General features: G+C 46.3%; 1 protein-coding gene across 9 annotated transcripts in view; it reads left to right on the plus strand.

The window, feature by feature from the left end:
• The window catches only part of Lrmda (leucine rich melanocyte differentiation associated), a 1,112,503-nt gene that overhangs the window by 587,358 nt on the left and 500,932 nt on the right, over positions 1–24,213 (plus strand). For 8 of the 9 annotated variants that reach the window (XM_023718924.1, XM_004624390.2, XM_023718932.1 and 5 more), the window contains one exon: positions 21,154–21,280. In XM_023718924.1, coding sequence (XP_023574692.1) covers positions 21,154–21,280 — 127 coding nt within the window. Of the gene's footprint in view, positions 1–19,837; positions 19,923–21,153; positions 21,281–24,213 lie in introns of those variants that run through there. The other variant, XM_023718941.1, reaches the window with a different exon arrangement.

The following is a 24,213-nucleotide window of genomic DNA, read 5'->3' on the forward strand; positions in this document are numbered from 1 at the left end:
TTGCATTCTTACGTCTAGTAATCTGAACAACTAATTTGAAGAATAATATACAATATAACAACCATTGTTGAATTCCTGTCTTTAGTGAAATTCTGTATCATTTCTTTCTTTCTTTTTTAATTTTTTTTTTTGCTATCTTTTATTGTCTTTAAAAAATAAATAATAGAACCCAGAACACTGGCTCTGGATCATGAGTATGGCTCAGAACTCTGAACATTTTTGTTTGGTTTGGTTTGGTTTTTAGTTATAGGAAATGTGACTACAGTGGCCGAGTTCTCTTTCAGAAAGCCTGACCACTCGCTATAGCAGCGAAGGAGTCACCACTTCCAGGAAAGGCTACCAAGAAGTTCTGGGACACAGACCTCCTGGTGGTTGGCAAGTGTCTCTTCACAGTGATACCAGTACATATAAAGTGACTACTAGTTATGGTATGTGTCTAGTTGTCCCCCCAAAGCCTCATGCAGTCATGGGGCTGGGACTTCTAGAGTTTTTGATTAACTCATGATCCACTGGGATTGTGGGTGTGAGTGCTGCTGGGATTATGGGTGTGAGTGCTTCCCCCAGCCTGGGGCTCATAGCCTGGATGCAACTTAATGGAGACAGACTTGCTCTCTGTAGCCATTTTTGCTGCTGCTCCTCCCTTTTGCTCTCTGCTCTTTGCTGCTGTCATGAAAGGTTGCCGTCTGCCGTGTGCCTCTCTGCCTTGGAGCCAGCTGAGTAGGGACTGAAACCTCCAGTAACTGTGAGCTAAATAAACATTTCCTTCCTTCATTTTGGGTGTTGGGTATTTGTCCCAGCAAGAAGAGAAGAAAACTACTACTTAAAAATCTGACCTAGACTTCCAATTTACATTTGAGTACATTTTATCCTTCCATATCTCTGGGCCTCAGTTAGTTGATTTTGACTTTTATCATGCAGATTCAAGAGGGTCTTAGCAGAATGGAGAAATAGAGGCATCAGTGTGCACCTTGGCATGTTTATTAGCTACACATTGCAGAGTAACATTTCACCCCTGAATTAAGCTGGGTACAAAAGCAATCATTTATGAAGCAGTTTCTGTGGGTTGAGAATCTGGATCTTTCACATGCACAGAGTCAAGGTGTCAAACAGGCCAGTCATTACTTCAGGGTTCAACTGGGAAGAATCTATTCCTGGACAGGCTCACGTGATCACTAGCAGGATCTAGTGCTTTGAAAGACATTAGGCCCAGGCCTCCTTTTCTTACTGCTTTTGGTTGGAGGCTCCTTCCTTCAGTTCATTGTTCCTTGAACCTCCTCCAGAGGTGTGAAAATGAAGAAGAGAGCGAGAGAGCAAGAGCCCCAGAAAGAGAGGTTCAGTCTTTTTGTAATCGTATCTTAGAAGTGAGATCCACCATCTTTGTATTATTGGCTAGACGTGAGTCTTAAGGTCTATCCTACATGCAAATGGAGAGGACTATGGGAGAATGTGGTTACTGGGAAAAGGGATTTTTGGAAGCATCTTGGATGCCGCCTACCACCTCAATGATAATCACAGTATCCCATTATTTGAGAATTATATAAGTGTGAAACGGATACTTAAGCACACTTTCCTGTTGTCTTTAATCATTAAATAGTATTAACTGCCTCAGAATGAGGTCTTCCTAAAACTTCTCTGGACAGTTCTGTATTCTTCAAGAAGTCATGTGGAGTTTACTTCTAGCAATTTAAAGTCGCAGTTCACAGTCTACTTCTTGGAAAGTGTCATTCATAGACTTTTAGCCTAAAGTAGTCATCACTTCTGAATTCTTGATACTCTTATTTCCTATATTATTTCTGTGGTATATCATCATACATTGCTTTGTGACAGTTCTATTGTTACCTTAAATTGCTCCTTGAATCTCGTATTGTTTAATTTCCACACCTCAACATCTTGTCTCTGCATAAGGATTATAAACAATTGGAACAAAGAAGTTGTCTAATACTTAAGATAAAAACAATAGCAATAGAGGCTTTCTTTAAATATATGTTGATTTTTTTTTTCCTTTCCTTTGATGACATTTATTTAGGACTCGTGACCATGATTGTTTTATGCCCACCAAAGGCTGCAGTCCTGCTGGACACTACCCTCCAATCTCCTCTGTTTTCTTGTTAGCTTTGGCTTATTTACTAATTTTGCAGGTAGTCTTGTTTTATTTTTTTATTTGTTTCCCTTTGCTGTAATTATTCTACCATTGTTTGCCTGCCTTTTTCCAATTTTGGTCACTAATCAGGACTCAGACTTTTAAAATTTTTAATGGAGAATCGCAGTTTTCTGAACAAGTGCCTTTTATTCTCCTCCCTAATATCCTGACTTTGTGACATCGCCGTTGGAGTTGAGAGGAAAGGAAAAAGAAACAAACCTTTATTGAACATTGACTTCATGCCAGGAATTATTTACTTACTTGTGGCTCATGGCTAAGTCTCAGAGAATGAAGACGGATCCAAGTGAGATTTAGATAAATCGTATTCTGTATTTTTATGTTCTGAATGATGGCTGCATTAAACTAGATATAGGAAGCCAGGGCTTGGGAGAGGAGAGGGAAAATGAATACATGCTGAGGATGGTAGAGTTGGCCACACTGTAAGAGCTTACAGTTTGTGTTTTCAGAGCCTGGCTTACACAGCTGTTCATGATGTCACTATGAAATCATTTCCTTAGGGGCAGGTGAGAATCTTGATTTTGGGAACAGCAGTAACCTCCAAGGTGAAGTTAGTTCACCTCCAAATTCACATATTGAAATCTGAAACTCCAATAGCTAAAAATGTTACCTTGTTTGGAAATAGGGCTATGGTAGACATAATTACCTAAGATCGTGTTGGAGTAAGGTAGACCCCCTACTTCAGTATCATTGATGTCCTTATAAAAGAATTCCACATGAAGAGACACAAGTACTCACCTTGTACAGATTGGGTTACACTGTAAACCACAAGAAGTTAAGGAGAGATGCCTGAGAAGACAAAGCTACTTCTTCTGAGGGATCAGGGCCAAACCAACATCCTTATTCTAGATTTCTTGCCCTGGGGCTAAGACATATTTCTGTTGTTCCAGCACATTTCTGCTGCTCTGTATTCCAAGCCACTCAGCATATAGTTCTTTGGTCCTGTGACCCTGTGACACTGATAAAGGAGGTATTTCTGGCCTAGACTGAGACCCTTTCACCTCACTTCTGTCCTTGGTCCTGAATTCATCCATTTGTGTTTTTACTGGGCTGTAGCCTGCCCTTGCCTGCAGGATTCCCCATGTTCTGAAAGGATGTGTGGACAGGTATCTTCCCTCTGTCCTTCCCCTGCCACTTCCCCATACATGAGAAAAAGAAATCATCAGGAATGGTGGGGACTTTTCTGGTATGCTGCATTGGAAGCTATCTGAAATGCCTGAGGGACCTCATCTAAAGCCTAGGACAGCCCATTCTCTACACAGTGTCCTTCTGGGCCGTCCTGGCTTCCAAGCTGCGTGAAGCTTTGGAGGTTCATGGCCTCTGAGTGTTAACAGTTAGAGCTGTGGCCTCAACAAGTCCGGTATGTTTGCTGTCACTTTCCTTTCCAGTCATGCTGGGGAAGGGAAAAGTCACTGGGTCTGGCAGTCCTGTCTGTCTTCATGAAAGTAGGAAAGTTTACTTACTTTCTTTATGGAGACTGACAGCTGTGTCATCTCTTCAGTCATTGTGGAGTCTCCTATCTAGATCATGATCTGGTCCAGGCAGATTTAGTTGTAACCTCAGCAGCAGGGGAGGACAGCTGGCCAGGACAGTTGTCATATTCGAAGAAGGTAGAGTGGCTCACCTCTCAATAGAAGGAACAAAGATGCTATCTGTCATTTAACCCAGAGATTCTCATTGCTGACACTAAGGTCACTCTGGTCAAGCCATGTCTTGTTGTGGGGCTATCCTGTCTGTCGCAGATACACTATTTAGTAGCATTGTTGGCTTCTGTTTGCTAAACACCCACTTGTGATGACCAAACATGTCTTCATATATTGTCAGAGGTCCCTTGCAGAGTAAAACCAGTGCTGCTGCTTGAAAACCACTGATCTCATTCAATGAAACAACTATAGAGATGTCTGTGGAGGTCTCAGTTGTCTCTTCAACACCTCATATTAGGAGGAGGGAGCTCTGGCTAATAACTTGGCCACTGAGGACATTTGGAGGAGGAATTATATGAGGCAGCTAGAGTCAGGTTTCTGGGGGATCTTATAAGGCACAGATTGAAAGGTAACTTCAATTCTTGCATATTATTGTAGAGTCCAAATGTTGGGATGGATTAGTTGTAGCAATCACACTGCTCAGAGTGATTTGGAAGGGGAGGTCACTGAGTGGCATAGATTTCATCCTGGTTTTTCCAGGGTAGTTTTACTTAATGCTAGTTTTCCTAACATAATCAGCGACAATGCCCCATTTCCCTGGGGTGATGTCCCAGTTTACACAACATATTCTAAGGCCATCTTACCTGTAGGCCCACCACTGTGTTTGTGAGCAATGCTATACTACTCTATGAGTGTGTTGCGTGTTGCCAGCCCCATGTGTACCTGGCCTCTCGCAGTCTCAGTCACTCCCTATTGCTTCACCTGCACTTGCTGTATTTCAGCATTTCTAAATAGGACATTTCTTTCTCATTGTTACATCCTGGAATCTTTCTCAAAATTGGCAGCTTTTTGCAGTTGTCCTTGATCAGGAGGCAGGTGTGATGGGGTCGTTGTCAATCCATGTTTGTGTCGGGCTGTGGTTGTCATTATCTTTGCTTCAGCTGACTTGTACATATTTTGGGACTTCCATGTGTCACTTAAGTATTCACTGTAATTTAGCTCTGAAAGACAAAGTTATTGTGTATACAGAAAGGGCATAAGCTTAGTATCACAAAGCAAAATTTATTGCAGGAAGAATGACTTTGATTCACATTTTCTGGCAAAGCTACTAGTAGGATATACAGAAAAAAGGAAGCACATTTTGGGGACATTTTAAGGTAGCAAAGTATTGGATCACTTTCAGTTGACAGTGGTCTTCCCTCTGATATATAAAACCACAGTACATCTATAATTGGTGCACTCGGGGGCTGTTGAACACTGCGTAGCTTCTTTTCAGACCCGGAGATGTCCTCTGAGGATATCCATGAGTTGGAAACTCCTGGTGGATCCCACACTTTGGTAGACATAAAATGACTTAGGAAGTTAAACTGTGCATATCCACATCCACTTGCAAAGGGCCTGATTTATAAATTAGGGCTGGACCCTACCATCACTTTTTAAATAAACATTTCAGAAGTGTCTGACACAGATGATCTGCATGACTTCCTTTAGAGATGCTGGTTGAGTTGTCCTTATTCATCCTGTTCTGGAGGCCTGGGAGGTACAGAGAGAGGGCGGCTCTGCTTGCCCTGGGTCCCCAGGATGGGTCCCCTGTAGGGGGCTGTCCTGGGTGATGCATTGTACACTGTGAGCCTGGGTTGTTGCCTTAGGCATCCTGTTGCCTCAAGGAAGCTTTATCTTTTGGGTTCTGACCTTGGATAGCCATGGGTGACTGCTCAGCTGTCTATCCTGTCTGCCTCCAGATACTAGGCATTCAGGTGTGTATGTGTATGTTTACTTGCTTTATTCATGCATGTTATGGGGAACAGATGATAGAAAAATAGGAGAGATATTTTCAAGAAAAAGAAGCAATTCTAACAATAATGTTGGGATGGGCACAGAACTAAGGAGAACACTGTGATGTAAGCTAGAAAAGAGAAGACAGGATGCAGCTGTAAGGACTAACTTCTTCCTTTTCTGAGTGCTTTCAGATTTGCCAGGTTCTTCCCCAAACTATTATTTGTACCTCCAGGTTGACTCTAGGGATGCCTAGCATCAGCTCTGCTTATGCCCCTGTCCCTGGTGCATAACTAGGTACATTCCCCTTCTTTCTTAAGAGAGAAAGCACTGGGGAATCCGGACATCCATAGCCACTGGGTAAGAAATCCTGTGTCCTGCCTGCACTGTTGCCCAGGGACTCTGCCTTGGGCTTGGAGATGACATCTCAGCCACTCTCCTTCAGGTTTTTTAAGCCCTTCCCCAGGTCACCCTCCTACACTGAAGAGCCCAGTGAGAGCTATTCCGCCATCCAGAAAACAGACAGTAGAATACAGAGTCTGGTGGGCGTTGGCCCTAGATGTGCTGACTCAGCGCTTCTGGGCCTAGGAAGGCAGTTGTGTTTTCCCTGGCTTCCCATGAGCCCCTGTGATCCTCTTCCTTCAGTGGGTGCCATCCTTACAAGTGGCATTTTTCAGGCTCTCTTCATATGAGTGTTTTAATGAACCTGTTTTTCTGGGTCTCTCCGTGGGACTTTTGGAATGAAGAGAAGTTGGAGGTTTAGATTTGTCTCCAGGACATATAGGGGCTTCCGTTCCTTCTGTGCCTGTGGTCATACAGCTTAATTAGCTGTCAAAAAGATAAATATAAGTCACCTAGTACAGCAGGAGCGCAGCCCAAGCCGGTGGCTACTGGAAGAAGGAACGCACACGTAGGAGTGTGGCGAAAGTTCCATCTCGGCGTGGTCAGCTGCTCTGGCACAGCCTGAGGAGCCTCGCTACGGAGGTTTAAGCTCCACTTAAACACTGGGTGGGCTGTACATGAGCAGAAAGCAGGTAGAAGCATTTCACTTGGAGGTAAAATGACCAGACAGGTGGCTGGGTCTTCCTACAGGTCTTGGCAGGTCCTTAGATGGTGATAAGGATCAAATCTGGAGGTCTGGCTTGAAAGCGGGGTCAAGACTGATCAAAAGTTAGCTTTGTCATGAAAGCTCCGGGCCCAACCTTACCTACAGACACCCCTGGCGATCCTAAGTCATTAATCCCCTGGAGGCCTGTCCTGACCTGAATTCTCCTGCTTTGAAGCGTGTGCTTCTCTGCAGCACGAGGAAATAATTTGCTGCCCGCTTCAATGAGCCATCAGGAGAGCCGGCAGACCTAATGACACGTGAGAATATTAACCTCCTACCAGGAAGAGCTGTGAATCCGGAGCGGCAGTCTATAATTCACCCTGGACTCCTGGACCAGGCCTCTTTGGCTTGCTCTCTCACTTGCTTTCTCACCTACACCCAGAGAGGGAAGGAGAGACCTGCTCATAAAACTTTATATTCTCCAAGAACGTGAGCTGGGCTGAGCTGTTTAGTAATGAGTGAGTTTCCTTTTACAGTCATGGAAAAATATATGGGAGCAGGAGCAGGAGCTGGGGGAAGAATTATTTCGAGTGTTACATTTTTCTATCATCTCCTCCTTCCTTAACTCTGGAGATACACATGGTAACATGGAAGATGGCCAATTCCATGGTTCCATGGGGAAGCAAACTTCTTTGTAATTGTGTACTTCATCTTCAAAGTAAAAACAAACAAACAAAAAACAACAACAATAGCAAACAAATTAAAAACTCCTGGAGGTTAGGACCCTTATTGAAGATATTTCAATGTTAGAAGGGAACAGAGGTATTTTTTTTCTAAGGTTACATGGAGGCAGATGGAGTACGTCCCCTTGCTGTGTTACTGTGGCCGCATGTTTACGCACTTGTTTCATGAGATCTTGGGCCTTGGAGGACAAGGCCTTCCTACTTCTATTCTCAGTGTCTTGCATAGCACCAGATCAGTAGAAAGAGTTCAGTAAAAATTTGTCTGACCATGGACCAGATATCTTTCACAATCTCAGCTGTTGCACATGGAAGTAACCCAGGCCCACAAGGTCGCTGACTCACAGGGACAGCTAGAGTGCTTCCTGGGGCTGCAGTCAGGTTCCTTGCTCCTCTCGACCTCTCTGGTTGTCCGACTGCTGCTCTTGTCCTAGGTTGCCCTCAGAAGTAGTGTGCCATGCTGAGGGAGGATATCTTGTCATCTGTCAGTTGAATGGGGAGACCAAAGTCAAGCAATAAAGTTAGAAATGGGCTGTTGGCTGCAGGGCCCTGAGTGCCAAGATGTGTAGGCAGAGCTGCTTGACAGAGAGCACCTAGCACCCTTCTTCAGGCCAGCAGAACCTTCTTCTTTTGCTAGGGAAGCCCTGCTCAGCTAACCAGGTCTCGCTGTTCCCTCAGGCTCCATGTGGGTGGGAGGACATCTGCTTCCTTCACCGAGGCCTGGATGAGGGGTTGGTAAATGTTCATAGAAGGGGGAATAAATGGCCTGTACATTGTGTATCTATTAGGATAACTTTTTATTTAGAGAGACCATTTCATCTTAGTGTCTCAAGTGTCTCCACTCAATGCTGGGCACCTACATGTCAGCCTTTTGATGGCTTGTATACATAGTGAGATCAAACCTGCTTCTTCTGCATCCTTGACCAGTGTTCTGAACAGAGAAACCAGTGAGTGTTTCATGTCTCCTTCATGTTCGTGTGATTCTCAGTCATTCTCATCTCTCCAAATTGCTGTCTTCCTCCTTCAGTCAGCTTCTTTCTTTAAAGAATTAATTTTATTAAAACCCGTCAAATTAGAGCTGCCTCCATCCGGGGCATCCCAAGGTCCATTCATTATGCCTTCTTATCTTGGCAGGCGATCGGCCTGGAAAGGCAGCTCAGCCATTATGCACATACAAAGCCCATCATTTCTCCACCAATGGTCAATTCATCAAACATTTATCTCTTGGCCTCTGAGCAGTATGTCACTTGGCCTGTCACTCCCTTGTTTGGGTTGCTATGAAAGATGAAGAAAAGAAGATGAGGGGTGTCTTCCTCACTTCCCTACACCCACCCGGATTTTATTTATTAATTATATGTCATACTTGAGGTTTGACACATGCCCTACCCCCGACCCCCGGCCCCTTGGCCATGTGATATTGGAGACAGCTTTCACATAGTCCTGCTGGACTTTTCACTGAATGGTGGAATGACTATGGCAATGATAAAACTTTGACTTGGGAACTGTTCTCCTAGAGCTCACCTTAGAGTTTGAGAAATTTGAGTTAGAAAGACCTCCAGGATCATGTAACCTTCCCATTTTACAGGAGGATAAAATGATGTTCAGAGGGGTGAGGATTTGACTAAAACAGTACAATAGATATTGACTGAGGCAGGGTAAGTCTCAGGTTCAGGAATGTTCTTCAGGTAGAGATTCTCCCAAACTACCATCTTCCCCAGTTCTGAAATGGTTCTGATCATGTTTTAGGATCTATTTTGAAGGCTAGCTACTTGTTTCCTTTTTCTATTGGTGTAGCTTCTATCTAAATGTTTCCCCAAACCCTCATACAGTCACAGGTGGGGCATTTGGTAGGTGGCTGGATTTAGAGTGTGTGAATGTGGATTAAGGGTGTGATTCTAAGATTAAGGGTATGGACAGTGGAAGCTCTACCACAGGTGTGGGTGACACCAATCAAGAGGCTTGTAGCCTGGGTAGAATAAAAGGAAAAGGCAGGCTCACTACTGCTGCCACTGCTTGCTGCCTTCTGCCTGCCATGCTATGAACTGTTTCTTCACTCTGATACCCTCTGCCATGCTGCTTCGCCTTGGAACCAGCTGACTAAGGACGGAAGCCTCTACAAACTGCGCCAAAATGAGACTTCCTCTTTTAACTTACAGGTGTCAGGGACTTTCCTCAGCAGTGAGAAAAGTCACTGAGACACCTACATCACTAATTTCTTCCTCTGAAGATATAATAGCCCCATTTGTTTCTCAAAAACAACTTTTCTGCTAACAAACCATCCTTGAAGTTTTATAAGATTATTTTTGTATTCCACATCTCATGTGTTCCCCCTATCAGTGTCTCAGTTGATAGATTTTTTCTGCCACAGTGGCAGATTAAGAATTCAACTTTGCTAGCTGGCCAGATAGCTCAGTAGACTAAAATGCCTGCTTAGGCAGATGCAGGGACCAGGATTTGATCCCCAGTGTGCCTTGCTGGCCCTGCTATGGCAGGGAGGGGGGTAAGTGGAGGGGAGGGATGGGCACTGAGACGGTGATTGAGACTGGGTGTGGTGGTATGTGCCTGTAATCCCAGCACTTGGGAGGCTGAAAACAAGAGAATCACTATGAGTCTGATCTGTGTAGTGAGACCCTGTAGACTCTGTACTAAATACATTGAAGAAAAAAAAAAAAAAAAAAAGGAATTCAACTTTGCAAGGGTTATTTTCCCAAAGCCATATACCACATCTGCACTTGAAAATCAAGCACATATACACATTGGGGTTGAATTTTGCATCTCTACTTACTACATTTGCTAGGCTTCCCTGAGTTGACAAGGGATCCTTGACCAGAGCCACAAGCTCCCTAAGCAAATACCATAGTGGTGTCCCATTGCCACGACAGAAAGTAACCAGAGGTGCGCAGGAAGTGAGAATCTTGGTTCGGCCCCAGGGATGAGTCTTGCTCATCACACCACACATGTGTGGCCGTGGGACTTTTTCTCCTTGCCTCCTTCCTTTGCTAGGGGTTGCTACTCAAAGGACTAGAATGTGTCCCTGTGTGAAACAGGAAACAGATCTTACCATATCATTTTTTGAGAGGTTTTGCAAAGCATAGAGCTAGTGCGGTCTTGAAAGAAAGAAATGGCTCTACCCTATGCTACCATCAGAGCTCCCGTATCTCCTAGGGCCTCCTTTCCTGTAGGAGATATAGAGCTGTCTTGTAGTCGGGGACAGAAAAGCATGTTTTCACCTTCCAGCTAACTGGAATCTCACAGAATCAGCAGTTGGCGCCTTCTTGTAGGTTTTCCTGGCCTGACTCCATGCCCGGGGGCACTGCCTATGGAGAGGGGGTCTTTGGGCAAGTATTTGGTTAGGGCCCTTCTGGGATTCTAGGGCCTTGAGGCCCAGCCATGTAAATGTCTCCTTTTCTGGTTGGTTTGCAATGATTAGACAGCATCTGTTGAATTAAAAATTCCCTTTCTGGAGGTAGTGAAAGGCTCGTGTAGAAGAGACACTGTTATCTTTCAAGCAAACAGTTCAGGAGGTTGAAGAGCAGTGTTCTTGGCCCAACATTTGTTTGCCCAGCGGCCGTGGGAGTGTCCCCCACCAGGTGCTGCCTTCCACCCCATGGCGACATGCACGCATACCGCGGCTGCGGTGCACCGTGTCCGCACCCTCACATCTCCCTAGCGAAGAAAACCCCCATTTATAGAACCCGCCGCACAAACTTGCTCTTTGGACTCTTAAAAACAAACAAGATCCCGAGGCCACAGGCTTCATGCCTGCATGTGTGGTTTTGTAAAATCTCAAGCCGTGAATCCAAATAATTTTGGAGACATAGTCAGTGCCCAAGCCCGAGTCCTGTGATGAGGGTGGGGGACATGCAGGGAAGTTTCCCTGAGTAGAGGGAGGACAGGTCAGGAAAGGGGAAGGATGAGAACAAGGTGCAGAAGCTTCTGTGGGGCATGGCTGCTTGCTATACATGTACTTGCTGTGCATCCTTAGGACACACAGGGGTGGGAGAGACCATTGATCGCTGCCGTCCTCATCTCTGTTCCCCTCAGTGTCCAGAGCTCCTTCTGGCCACAGTGCTTTAAGCCTGCGGTCCTGTGTGGTTTCTCTTTCTTTGAAGCCTAACTTGCATCTGTCTTCTATGACTGCTACGCTCACTGGGAGAAGGCTTAAGGCCTTTTCCAGCTTCTGCTCCTCTAGAGATGGTGGTCACTCGGTGCCCACCATGCTGGAAGTGGGGACATGGGCATGTTTTGGGGGGGCAGAATGGAATTCCCTCTCTTTCTTACATTGCCTTGACCCCAAATGTGGAGTAAATGCAAGTAGATGCTCGAAAGATGAGAATTCAGTTGAGTTGAGATTTAGATCAAGCCCATCTCTCCTTTATAGCCTCACCTCTCCCACCCTCCTCCTCAGCATGGTACTTAATCATCCCAGCCTTACTGAGGATCCTGTGTTATCTTGAATCTTCTTCTCAGTGCATACTCAGAGTGGAGGATCAACACCTCTTGTCTTTGTAGCCCAAGACTCCCAAAGTCTTGGACAAAGAGTGAAGACTCAATAACAACAATTTGCACACTGAAGTCCCTTCGCACACATCTTTGTAAATGATTAAAGAACTGGATCACAGAGAGTTACATTAGCTGGCAAATGTCAGTTCACCTCTAGCTATTACACACTTCCCCTTGCAAGGGCCACATGGGAAACTCTGTGAGAACTAATTCTCCCTGGGCTCACTGTAGCAGGATCAGCATGTACAGGCTGGATAGCAAAAGATCTTGAAATACCATCTAGGTTCACTGTTAGAATTGAGTTCACACAGTGATCAGATTTACAAAGCTACACATAACATTTGGGTGCAGCTTGTGGCCATGGTGAATTTCTTGGTCACAACTAGAAATTATTTAGAGGTGATAGAAAGTCATTGAGAACACTGTACTGCAGGTCTAAAGGTTCTGGATGCAATGAGATTACTATGCGTGCTTTTAGAGCAGCTGTTCTATCTCTGAGCATTGGTCCTCTTCTGTAAGGTGGGAGGAGGGAACACCCTAAGGTTCTGTGGACCCAAAGCCTCAGAGTCCATCAGGAGATCCCGGTGGGGCCCATTTGTCACACATGGAGCTGTGCTTCCGATGATGGGCTTCCAGTTTGTAGGAGTCCCATGGGCTGAGATGTGTCTTTTTATGATTGGGATGTCAGTTACTGAAATATTTAGGAGACTGTGCGTTCTGTTCCTGCTGAAAGATAGATAATGTGAAAGAGAAAGAAATTATTCAGAAGGAAAGAACACCTAGGATGAGAGAAAGAAGAAAAGAAAGAATGAAGAAAAGAAAAAAATATAGATATAGATATATAATATATAGTCACACACATATAGATAGCTAAGATAATCGTACTACTCATAACTATTGGCTTATTGAGAGGAATAGTTAATGCTTAATTTTTTGATCAGTTTTGCACGCCTGTAGCTGATAATCTGAACAACTACTTTGAAGATAACATTATGCAGTATAACAACCATTGCAGATTTCCTCTTATCTTGTTTTGAAATTCAGTACCATTTTTAACGTTCTTTTAAAATGTTTGTTCTCTTTAAAATAAAAAAAAAAGAATAAGGTACAGTGTTTGGTGCCATGAAGAACCGCAGAGCCAGGACTTTGCTACCCTCTTTGCACCAGGCTGGGTGTGGAAGGGTAGAGGTGACCCTAAGCAACCCTTGGCCACTGTCCCTATATTGCAAGGGGCTCCCGTCAGTGGCCACAGTGTCTGGATGGACTGGCCTCTGTCAGGGAAGCTCCTGATGCTCTTTAGGTGGCCCTCTGAGCAGATACTTGTGATGGCTCGCAGGAAGCTCCATCCTTGGGCGCGCAGCCCCACGCTTAGGTCGATTGATTCACAGCACCTCCCACATGTGTGATTTCTCTTACCTGGTTTTGGTTTCTGCCTTCTAGAACTCCATACATTTTTACTCTTTTTTTTCCCGCTAAGATACAATTTCAGTCACTTTTGAATTTTCCTTTTCAGACAGGAGAGTCTGCCAGGCTGGCCTGCAATACGCAGACTTCTACTTTGGCCTCCTAGAGTGCTGTTACCAGCATGCGGCACCCCGCACGGCTAGATTTAGTATATTGACTCATCTGTGTCCTCTGTGCTCCTGGTGAGACAGCACTGGCTGGCTGAATGGTGGCGCTGCACCCTCTTGGCCTCTTGGTTGTTCCTGAGTGCTGTTTATGGATCCTGATGTCCTCTTGGATAACGAAGCTCCAGACGGAGTTGCTTGGGGGCTGGTGGAGTTATAATGGACTAGGTAATGGACTAGAATTATAGTGTCTGTGGTAGTTATCTCCACTCTGGCTATTCACACTGAACCCCTACATACACACACACGTGCGCACACACACTGGTCTTCATCTAAGTCTCCTGCAGCATGTGCATGGGGAGCTGTCTAGTTTTCTTGGATAACAGAGTTTCCTAGAGTTTTTCCTGATTTCAAAGCGCTTGTTCAAAACAGACTATTTAACAAATAAAACTGTAAAAACTATTATCTGGGGGTTAATAGGAGACACAGGCAGAGACACATGCAGATATAGCAGGCATATTAGTATGCACTGGCACATACCTGTAATCCCAGCAGTAAGGAGGCTGAGGCAGGAAGATTGCTGCAAGTTCGAGGCCAGCCTAGAATACATAGTGAGTTCAAGACCAGCCTGAGCTACGTTGTGAGGTGCTATCTCACACCACCCCCATAAGAAAATGCCCCGGGGAACAGAAGGCACATTACATTTTGTGTGGTAAATGGAGAGGGCCTTGGCATGACTGTCACTTGCCATGCATGAGATGTTATGCCGTGATGTACTCTGGTTAATTTCAGACACTTACATATATAGCACCAAATTCTACTAGGCCATTAGACATCTGACTATAAGACTTTTATTTCTAGGTAATATTTCATTATGCAGGTAGGTTGGGCCTTAGTTAATCATCCCTTTATTGTTGAATGTTTAGGCTTGACTACCTTGTTATTTGAACTGGTGTTGTGGGGAGCCTGCTTGTACTTCAGCTGTACATTACTTTGGTATTTAATCAGTGAATATTTTGAATTAGAGTTATGGATGAAAACATAATTTTCAAGACTTTTACTGTAAATTGCTACCCAAAAAGATCATAATAACTTTGCTGTCCCATTGGTCTTGTGTCAGCCTTTTGTCTTGAACTTTTGAGAAAACCAAGTTGAAATTTAAGAAAGCAGTAGATTTTCTTGTTTAATTTGAGAATTCTAGATTCCTACTGAGGCTGAGAACTCATCCAACTTTTCCACTGTTTACCATTTTCCTTGTGAATTTTCTGTTCAAGTATTTTGGTCATTTTTTTCTTTTAGAATTCAGCTTTTTTCCTTAATGACTTACACATTAAGGTTGTTGAATTTTAGATTGCTAGAGCAATTGCAAATATTTTCCCACTTTCAGTTTGCTTTTTGATTGTTAAGTGAATTTTTTTTCCACCTAGTTGACCATTCTATTGGGGTCTTTCTATTATACTCTGTAAAAGTTCATCTTAGTGGGCTAATATAATGGTTGATTCTTATAGAATTGCTTGGGATCTCAGTGCACCCTTTGTAATGCCTCTTTAGGGTCTTAACCTTCACACATGTGAAAAACATGTCCCTAACCATGTTGCTGGCCAAAAGCAAAGTTCCAACATCCTGTGGCTAGAGCAGTTGGAGCCACTAATCAGCATTTTCCAGGTACATTTTCAAGCAGCTAATTTTAAACTTTACCTAAACTTGTTGCCTTCATGTCGTAAGAATATCATTAGAAGTTTATTCACAGCCATTGTTGAGTCTATATGCAATATGTGTCTTTGATGTTCCCAGTCAAGTATCTCCGTTAATATCTATCCCCCCAACTGTCCTTAATGCATACACACTGCCCGTTTGAGAATCTATGAAATATATTGGCATATGCCCATGTAATTCCATAGAGAGTTTGGACTAGATTAGTAGAACTAATAAAGTGAAAAATAATTAAATAAAATATCAAGTGTATGGAAAAATTTCAATCCTTAAAATTGAAACTAGAAAGCAGATACACAAATCATAAGGTGTTACTATTTCTAAGCTTGAGTTACAGTTTAGTCGTGAGCTTCCTGGTAGCAACAGTGAAAAGGTGGACATGATTAGATACATTATTGACTTTGTCTCAGCCGTGCACATGTGTGTCCCTCAGAGGGGTAATCTGACTAGAATTTTACATAAGTAAAATTTATAAGCTCACGAATCCAAAAGTTAGAGAATCTAATTTCTTTGTTTCCTTTTCAAATATAGAAACTGCAAGTCCTAACTTCTGGGCTTCTAACTCAGTACTCATTCTCTCGATGTCGTACTTGAAAGATTTCTTAGTGGTATTAGCGGTGGTGCACGAAGGCTTTAGGCATAGTTAACAACTTCAGGGTTTTTGATTGGTCTTAGATTCAGATGGCTCATGCTGCTCTTGAATTTTATATTCCACAGCACAGGGATGACCGCTCAGGTGGGGGCTCAGGGGCTGCCTTGGGGCCCAGGGTTGCGCGCCTTTTAGTGTCGGTAACGCATGCTGCGCTACAGTCGGAGCCTCTCCACCTCTGCGCCCTGCGTATGGACACTTTCACTTCCGGTTCATGGACTTAGAGTGGGGACTACTTGATCTACTCTATAATTTGTATATAAATCTCCAGCTGTACATCCTGAATGTCAGGAAGATATAGAGAGCCAATCTACGCATCGTAATATACCTGTTTTTGTGTGCATGTTACACGCATGCAGAGCATCACTGTGTTCACGGATCTGTAGGGTACAGATAGTTACTGTCTGTTCATCTCACCATCTAAGCAGGGTATAAAGAATTTTATGAAGGACAGGACGCCTCTCCTGGATTTGTATCCAGAGCGTATCAGAGCACCCGGGCTGCCCCTGGCCACTTGCTGGGACAGAGCAGTCGTGCGCCAGCACACTGATCCTCTGCCTTCTCGCCCATCACCTCCCGGTTAGCTTTGTGCTGTCTGCCCGTCCAGCAGCTTCCGCCAGGAACTCGGAATATTTCTCTACAACTTGCCATGGGCCAGGTGTGGGAGTCAGATAAAAATGACATGGGAACAAATGACTTTCTACTCTCAGAGGTGACGGTGAATGGAGGCCGGCCAGCGCAGCGTCCCTGGGGGCCCAATGGTAAGGCTGGTGGTGTATGGGGATTGCTTAGTTGTGAGATGCCGAAGAGGTCTAGGGACCTGCAGGGAGCGGTCCAGTCATAGGGAGGGGTGCTCAGGGCCGTAGTCATTTACCAGCTCATAAGGAATATTTAGATATTTTCCCCACTCTCTAGGTCCCAGGGGCAGGCCTTCTGATGTCACTGTTCCTGTTCTTGAAAGCGCATTGCAGGGACAGGTGGGAGGCATCTGGCCTATGCAAGAAGGTAGGGACAGAGATGCCCTCCTGGCCACTGGCTGAGCCCTGAGCCTGTGCTCTGTCCCCGGACTTTCCTTGGCTGCTTTTCTATTAGACTCTCCCGGGCTCCTGCTGAGTGCTCGGCCGTGGGTGAGAAGTCCTGGTCCCTCGTGCGTCTAACAGCTCCCTGGGTGTGTGGTGGTCACAGAGACATCATGCAGAGAGACAGAGCCAGCCCTTGCATGACAGCACGACTGACCAGGATGATAGGCATCAGACACAGGGGTGAGGCGCCCCTAGAATCTTCACAGCTTCCTTGATTTCTCAGCTAAAAATATATGCATAGCTATTCAGATGGGTAGAGTGGAGGGAGAAAGATAGGAACTTAGCGCAGAGCTTGTGTTCTTGCTTGCTTTGAGGATATTTGATTTTTGGTCCTCACCCAAGGATCCAGAGGGAGAGACGCTTCTTTCACAGGGTCGGTGGCTCGCTGTCCCCACGGCTCGTTCCCCTATTTGGTGCTGGGCACAGTGTCACGGCTAGTGTAGGTAGGAGTTGAAGGAAATGGGACGTAATTCTGACCCCAGCCCATATGCCACAGATGGACCCAGGTTCTGGAAGTGACCTGTGGTGCTTATGGGCTGCAGTGTGCTGGCACAAGGGAGGCTGCAGATTCGGAGGCCGCCCGGGGCCTGGCCCTTGTCCTGTGAGTAGTGGCTTTAGGGGGAAGAATGAAGGAGGCTGAGTGTGTGCCCGCTCAGGAGCACTAGAGTTCCCGCGGTGCCCATGACCCTGCCCAAGTCCCCTCCTCGAGGACTCCCCACCACTGGCCTCACCACACAGGCCTGTGGCCGCCTGTTTCGCGTGGCTGTTTTTATAAGCTAATGAGGGCAGAGTGTGAGCCATGGGCGATGATGCTGGGATATTAACTGTGACAGGAAGCTTGATCATAATTATCTTAACGAGGATAGGGTTAATTACAGTGGAAACTTAAAAGTTCTCTCTGTTTGAATCCACTGGAGCCGAATGCGTTGTGATGGTTTGTCATCCTGATGTGACTTTGGAAAGGCACCGAGACTCTCCCAGCAGCCGCTGCGGCTCCTGGGGGAGCCCTGCGAAGGAGGTGACTGAGATGGTACCTGTGGGTGAGATCGTAGCAGCTCTGGCTGGCGGAGTGGGAGGCAGGCACCTGCGAGGAGCCCTGTGATACTCATGTGGTTTCCAAGCAGGCCAGTCACTGCCACTGAGCATCCCCACTGGTCCCTGCTTGCCCTTGGTGGTCCTTCCAGCTAGCTTTGCCCAGTGGTGGTTGCAACTTTGCCTGCCCCCCTCCAGCTCTCCAGTCCCCACCCCACCACCACAGACCCTGCCAGGGAAGCTGGTGAGCAAACCTTTGGTGACAGTCACCCTCTCCACAAGGGCTCTGATGTCAGGGTGCATTTTGCCTTCCACGTACAAGGTTATAGGAGAGAAATTGCAATGCCGTCCTGTCTCCCCCACTGGCAACCACCACCGTCTGGTTAAACACTAGAGACCTATGTGAATCTTGAAAGCCTGTTCTGCCTTGTCACTACATTTAACAGGGCCTACCTATCGCAGGCATCTGGTACATCGGTGGTTGAACTCCTAGACTGCTGCCAATAATTTTTTTCTCCTATTTTTTCCTGGAAAACAAAAATAATTTTAAGTTAAAAAGTAAAGCTGTTTTCCAGATGTATGTTTATGGGGCCTTCCATGCCACTCCAACCCTGTGGCTCCTTTCCACTCCTGTCCCCTTTGCTGTGGGCTCTGCTCCCCACTTCCTGTGCCCCATCCTGTCCTTAGCTCTGCACCAAGCTGGTGAAATAAGCAAAGGTCACACTGCATGGACAGTGTGAAAGCTGAGGTTTGCTAATTAGCAGCCCCCTTTTTACTGGTTAATAACATTATGTGGCAAAACCAGAGGTGCCCACATGTGAGGTGGCTTTCTCTTTCTCTTCTCTGAGGCCTGATTCTGTTGTGTCGCTCTGCCCCAAAACCTGGGCTGCAAAAGGGGTTAGTTGGCTCAGTGGAGTATGCACTACTGGGCTTCATTTTGTGCTTCTTCATACCGTGTGTGTGTGTGTGTGTGTGTGTGTGTGTGTGTGTGTTGCCTCCCCTGAAACATTCTTGGAAGGGAGCTTTCTTCTGCTTGCCAGTTGCCAACTGTTCACTGCATCTCATGACAAAAGTATAATGTTGCATAGTATTGCTTGGGAACAATGTGCTCTTGGATGCGGCCTGTGACCAGAGCCCGGCTCATGGTACAGAGAGGACTTCGTACCTGCCCAGCACTCTGCTTCTCCCTGTGCAGCAAACAGGGGCCGGGTCTCAGAAATGGTTATTTTTTTGTTAGTGAGCATCTCTCATTGACCCCCACTGAGGAAGGGACTTGAGAATGTGACCGAGCCTGTGTCCTGCACATGTCCCCAAGGGCAGGGGCAGGGCCAGGTGCTGGGTTGATCAAGGCGAGGAGGAATGTAAGGAAAATCCAGCCCTCACTCACAACTGGTTAGTCTTCTGGGTGTCAGACCCTGCCAGCTGGAAAGAGTGCGGAGCGGCAGCAGGTGTCCCAGTTCACACTACAAGATGGCAGGGCAGAGGGCAAGGCCCACGCTGCCCTGCCTAGACCTGTGCAAGTTGAGCTTTGCCTCCCAGAACCTCGAGGAAGAAGCGAAAGGAGGAGAGGAGGAGCAAGTGAAACATCACCAGCCTTCATCGGAATGGGGACAGCTAGGCCCTGCCACTCGGGCCTGGCAGCCATGGCTGGGGAGCAGGAAAGCTGGGGAGTAGGCCTGGGTGGGGCCACCCCAGGCCTGCAGAAACGGCAGGCAGGAGGGCTGTGGGCCCAGCGAGTCTGCAGACGTACTTGCTCTGGTGCGGTTTATCCCTCGCAGGGATGGACTCCCTCTTTCGGAGGCCTCCTGGAAGGGTCCCACGGGCAGCTCTGGGTGCCTCAGGCGCTCCGGTGCTGACGCACACAACCCCACTGTCCACGCGCGCGCGGCCCACGCAGGCACACACGACCGCGACGGAGGTGCTCTCAGCAAATGAATAAATGTGTGGGAGACGACTTCCCGGTTCGTCGCATTTTGTAGACTGCGAGGATCCGCGCGAGCCCTCCCTCCAGTAAGGTCGGAGCTCAGCTGTCAGCCTGTGCAAGCTCAGCACCTCGCGCGGGGCTGGCAGGTGAATGAGCGGGGAGCTAGTGCACCCCTGCGCGGCTGGGCCAGGCGGCTTGCTTTAATTAATGTCTGTGTGCCCAGGCGGGCCATTGTGCGCCACGGCCCCGCGTTCCCCCCTCCTGGGAGCCCGAGAGTTAACTTCCAGCCCTGTGGATAAACAATACTGTTTTCCCTCCTTTCTGATATATTTTTTTCCCCTAAGCCAGGCACTTAATCCTCTCCAATGCCTTTTTTATTTACTGTCTGAACATCAACATTGCTACACTCTATGGTCTGTTTTTTTTTTCCCAAGCATAAAGTGAGAAATCTACATTCTATAAATTAAAACAGTAACTTCAGGCCAGAAGCGTGGAAGCAGAAATTCTACCAGCTCTCTTCCCCCAAACAAAACTGAAAACAAACAAACAAAAAAACCAGAAATAATGAAAGGAAAAGAACCGAGCCCCCTCCGGCTGGAGTGATTATGTAATCCTGCAGATGCTTTGCCTGCTGGGCAGCCACAGAGACAGAGAGACACAGGGCAGAGGGAAATTAAGTGATTATTAAAGAAGAAGAAGAAGAAGAAGGAAAAAAAGGCAGAGTGGGTGAAGGAAAAAAGTCCAAGGATGTGAAAGGAGAAAAAACAAAACAAAACAAAAAAACACAGCTTTCCTGGCTGTTTCCTCCACGACCGTACTGAGGAGAACGGCTAAGAAATGATACTTGAAGTTATATTTATTATTGTAAGAGGGGTATGATATTTCTAGGCAGGAATGATGGATGACAGCTTAAATTTGTGTCCAGGGAATGAAGGTGAAGTGTGACAGAGTTATTTATCTTGGGAATGGAGGTTAGGGTCAGCCGAGGCTGGGTGCTTGAAGGCACAAGACATTGACAAATTTATCCTGCAGGCCGTATCTGAAGCCCTTTGTTTTGGATCCTGGCTACTCACTAAGTGACCCTCATCCTTCATGTTGGCAATGCGTGAAGGATGCCGTGAGTGCCAGAGGCCCCTTCTCCCCCGCCGCCCCCACCCCCCGCTCCCGCTCCTAATTCTTGTCATTCACTTTGCTGACAGGCACCAAGCCCAAACTATTCCCAGTCCTGAAAGGGAAGGTTAAAATATTTATTTCGGCTCATAATGGCCTCCCTGATTTAGTGCGGGATCATTTTTCCTGTTGCCTTTGTCATTGCAGGTCACTGGAAGGACTGCGCGCATTCAGGAGCCTGGAAGAACTCATCCTGGACAACAATTTGCTCGGGGACGATCTCGTGTTGCCAGGGTTACCCCGGCTCCACACCTTAACACTCAACAAGAACCGAATATCCTGTCCTCTGCTCGCCGCCCCCTGCCCTGCTGTGCCCCGGCCCTGCGGTGTCCCCTCACGCCACCCCCACCGCACCCCACACAAATACCTGAAAAACGTCAAATGAGTTTTATGTGTCAGCTAAATTAAAGTATGTGAAATACAGTCAGCAGGCAGACAAAGCGTTCCGTCTTCTGACACACGGGACACTTCAGAGTAATTTATTATAGGTCATTCATAAATGAAATGCACCATTATATCTTCCTGTTGCTCCATTTTAGTGTAGAGATCTAAGTTATGGCTGAAAGAAATCTTTTTAATAGATAAAAATAGAGAAAGAAAATAATGTCACTGCTACCAGAAAGGCGAAGCCTGGCCTGGTTCCTTGGGCTTGTGTGGGAGGGCGACCTCTGGTGGGAAGAAAGGGGTAGTGCAGGCCGCTAAGCCAGCTGGGCCTTCTTGGAGGTTTCTGGAAGGCGCTGGTGCTTGCTAGGGAACAGCAGTTCTAGAGAGGGCCGGGAGGATGAGGCGTGAGACAGCTTGAGTGGATGAGGTGCGCCGAGGCTGTCGATGACGGGCTAACAGAGCGGCCTGGGATACAGCTTCTGCGAAGTAGATGACAGCCTGTCTAGCAGGCGACACTCTGGATTCTGTTGTAGTAGTGGACTCAGCACAGGACTCCGGCACAGTTTTGCATTGTCACGCTCTAGATTGCCAACTTGCAAAAGGTGGGCCAGTGGTGCAATGGATAACATGTCTGAGTACAGAACAGGAGATTCTAGAATGCCAACTTGTGAGGCAGGGGCTGCTCCCAGTCTGTCTCTGTCTCTGTCTCTGTCTCTGTCTCTGTCTCTGTCTCTGTCTCAGTCTCTCTCTCTCTCTCTCTCTCTGTCTCTGTCTCTGTCTCTGTCTCTCTCTGTCTCTCTGTCTGTCTGTCTCTGTCTCTGTCTCTGTCTCTCTCTCTCTCTCTCTCTCTCACACACACACACACACACACACACACACACACACTGCCTGGCCACAGGTCACAGGTCCACAAAACCTTGCAGGATGAACAAATGACTCATCCTCGTTAGCTTTCCTTAGAGGACACTCCTTAGGCACCAAGGTGCTGGGTGGTTTAGGTATTGTACCAAAATCTTACCATGCCCTAGGCGGAGGGAGTGGTTTCTCTACTTATATAGCCATGGAAGGAGGAGAGGTGTCGCTCTCATCAGACAGCGAATAGGACGCCAGGCCCCAGACTGTGTCTCTTCCGTGGGTGCAGCCGAAGGGCTCTCCGTGCCCCTGTGTGGCTCAGGCTTGAGGTCCAGGTGCTCACTTCTGTTGGTGGAACACTTGAGGTGTGGGGTTGTTGAACCACATTTTCACTAGCCATAGATTAGAAATGGCAAGGGGCCCAGGGCATTTTCTCCTAGATTATAAACAACACAGATATGCATGTTAAATTGAACATATATGTTTATGTCTACATTTAAGAATGATTTTTCAACAGCTTTCATTAGTCATTGTTTGTGCTTCAAGTCCTACATTAATATTGTTTGCATTCTGTAGTGTAGTGGCTGACTCTTGCTGCTGTGACAGATTGTCATGGAATGGGAGATGAATATTCCTAGTCTGGAGGGCTGAGGTCTGCGATCATAGGGCCAGCATAGTTGGATTCTTGGTAATGGCTTTCTCATGTTGTATGTTCATGTGGTAGAGAGAAGGCATTCTCTAGTGTTTCCTGTGGCTCTGATCCCATCATGTGGGCCCCACCCCATGATATAATAACTTCTAAAAAGTCTAGGGTTTCAACGGATAAATCTTGGGGCATTCAGACCTTGTAATTACGCCTCCAATGGCCATTAAAAATGGACACTTGAATAAAAATAGAAAAGGAGGGATTATAAATAAATTCATAGCCTGTGTCACCATGGGATGTTTGTGGAGTTTTCCCTCTTCTGTCTTTGACTAACCAAGTTTCCTAGACACCACTTTAAAACATGTAGTCAGAGTGTCCTGTGGTTTTCTTGGCTGTCGTAGGTGATAAGTTGGGCAATATTCTCAAATTAGTCAAGGACAGAGGATTGTTAGACTAGGATTTAGATGATATGATTTCTCACTTGGGATCCAGTGCTCATGCCCTGCGTCCCAGATCATTGTACAATATTAGAGTTCTGGACTGGGTTCCTGCACCAGCTTACTCAGGTTTCCCTGTGTGACATAGGAGAAGTCATCTTCTGAGAGCCTGTGCTCCTTTGTTTTGAGGCAACAGGTTGGGTTGGATGATGGTTTGTGTCCTCCTCATCTCACTCACAGCAGAGCTGAGTAGGCCTCTGGGCTGCAGAGCTCTGGGAAATTGTCTCCGCCTTTGCTCTAGTCCATTCTCTGCCCCACATCTCAACTTTCTTTGATCTGTAACAAGGATAATGCTGGGGAGGCAGCATTATCTGGGAATGGCCTGGAACGGGTGAGGCAGAAGGCACTGTGTAGCTGTAAGCCTGATCATCTATAGCCCAGTGTCATTAAAGCGAACTTCATTATTGGTAGACGCAGAAGCCGAGGACTGGTTCTGTCTGGTACAATGTGACTTCTTTCTTTTCTGCGTCTCCATTGCACTAATCTGATCGTGAAGATCAGCTTCCCAGTCTGCTTGATCTAGAAGTTACTGAGTGATCGGTAGGTAGGAGCAGGCAATGTTACTTGTGATCCTATCAGCCTAATGCTTCTGCCTCCAGCTTCTCAGCCCTGTGTTTCTCCTGCTTTACTATGAGAATGCTCTGGACTCTACAATAATTAGCAAGTTCCACGGACCTCTTGCTACCCTGTGGAGTGGCTTGGATGTGGGCTCTCTTAGCTAGCTCTCTCTGTCTAGTAGTCCATCCCAATACACAGAGGCTGAAAACAGTAAACATTTTGTTTGTTTATGGCCCTGTGAGTACACCAGTTGGCCAGAGCTCAGGTGGA

Source organism: Octodon degus, unplaced genomic scaffold, assembly GCF_000260255.1.
Source record: "Octodon degus isolate 3935 unplaced genomic scaffold, OctDeg1.0 scaffold00005, whole genome shotgun sequence".
In the NCBI taxonomy this organism is placed as follows: Eukaryota; Metazoa; Chordata; class Mammalia; order Rodentia; family Octodontidae; genus Octodon; species Octodon degus.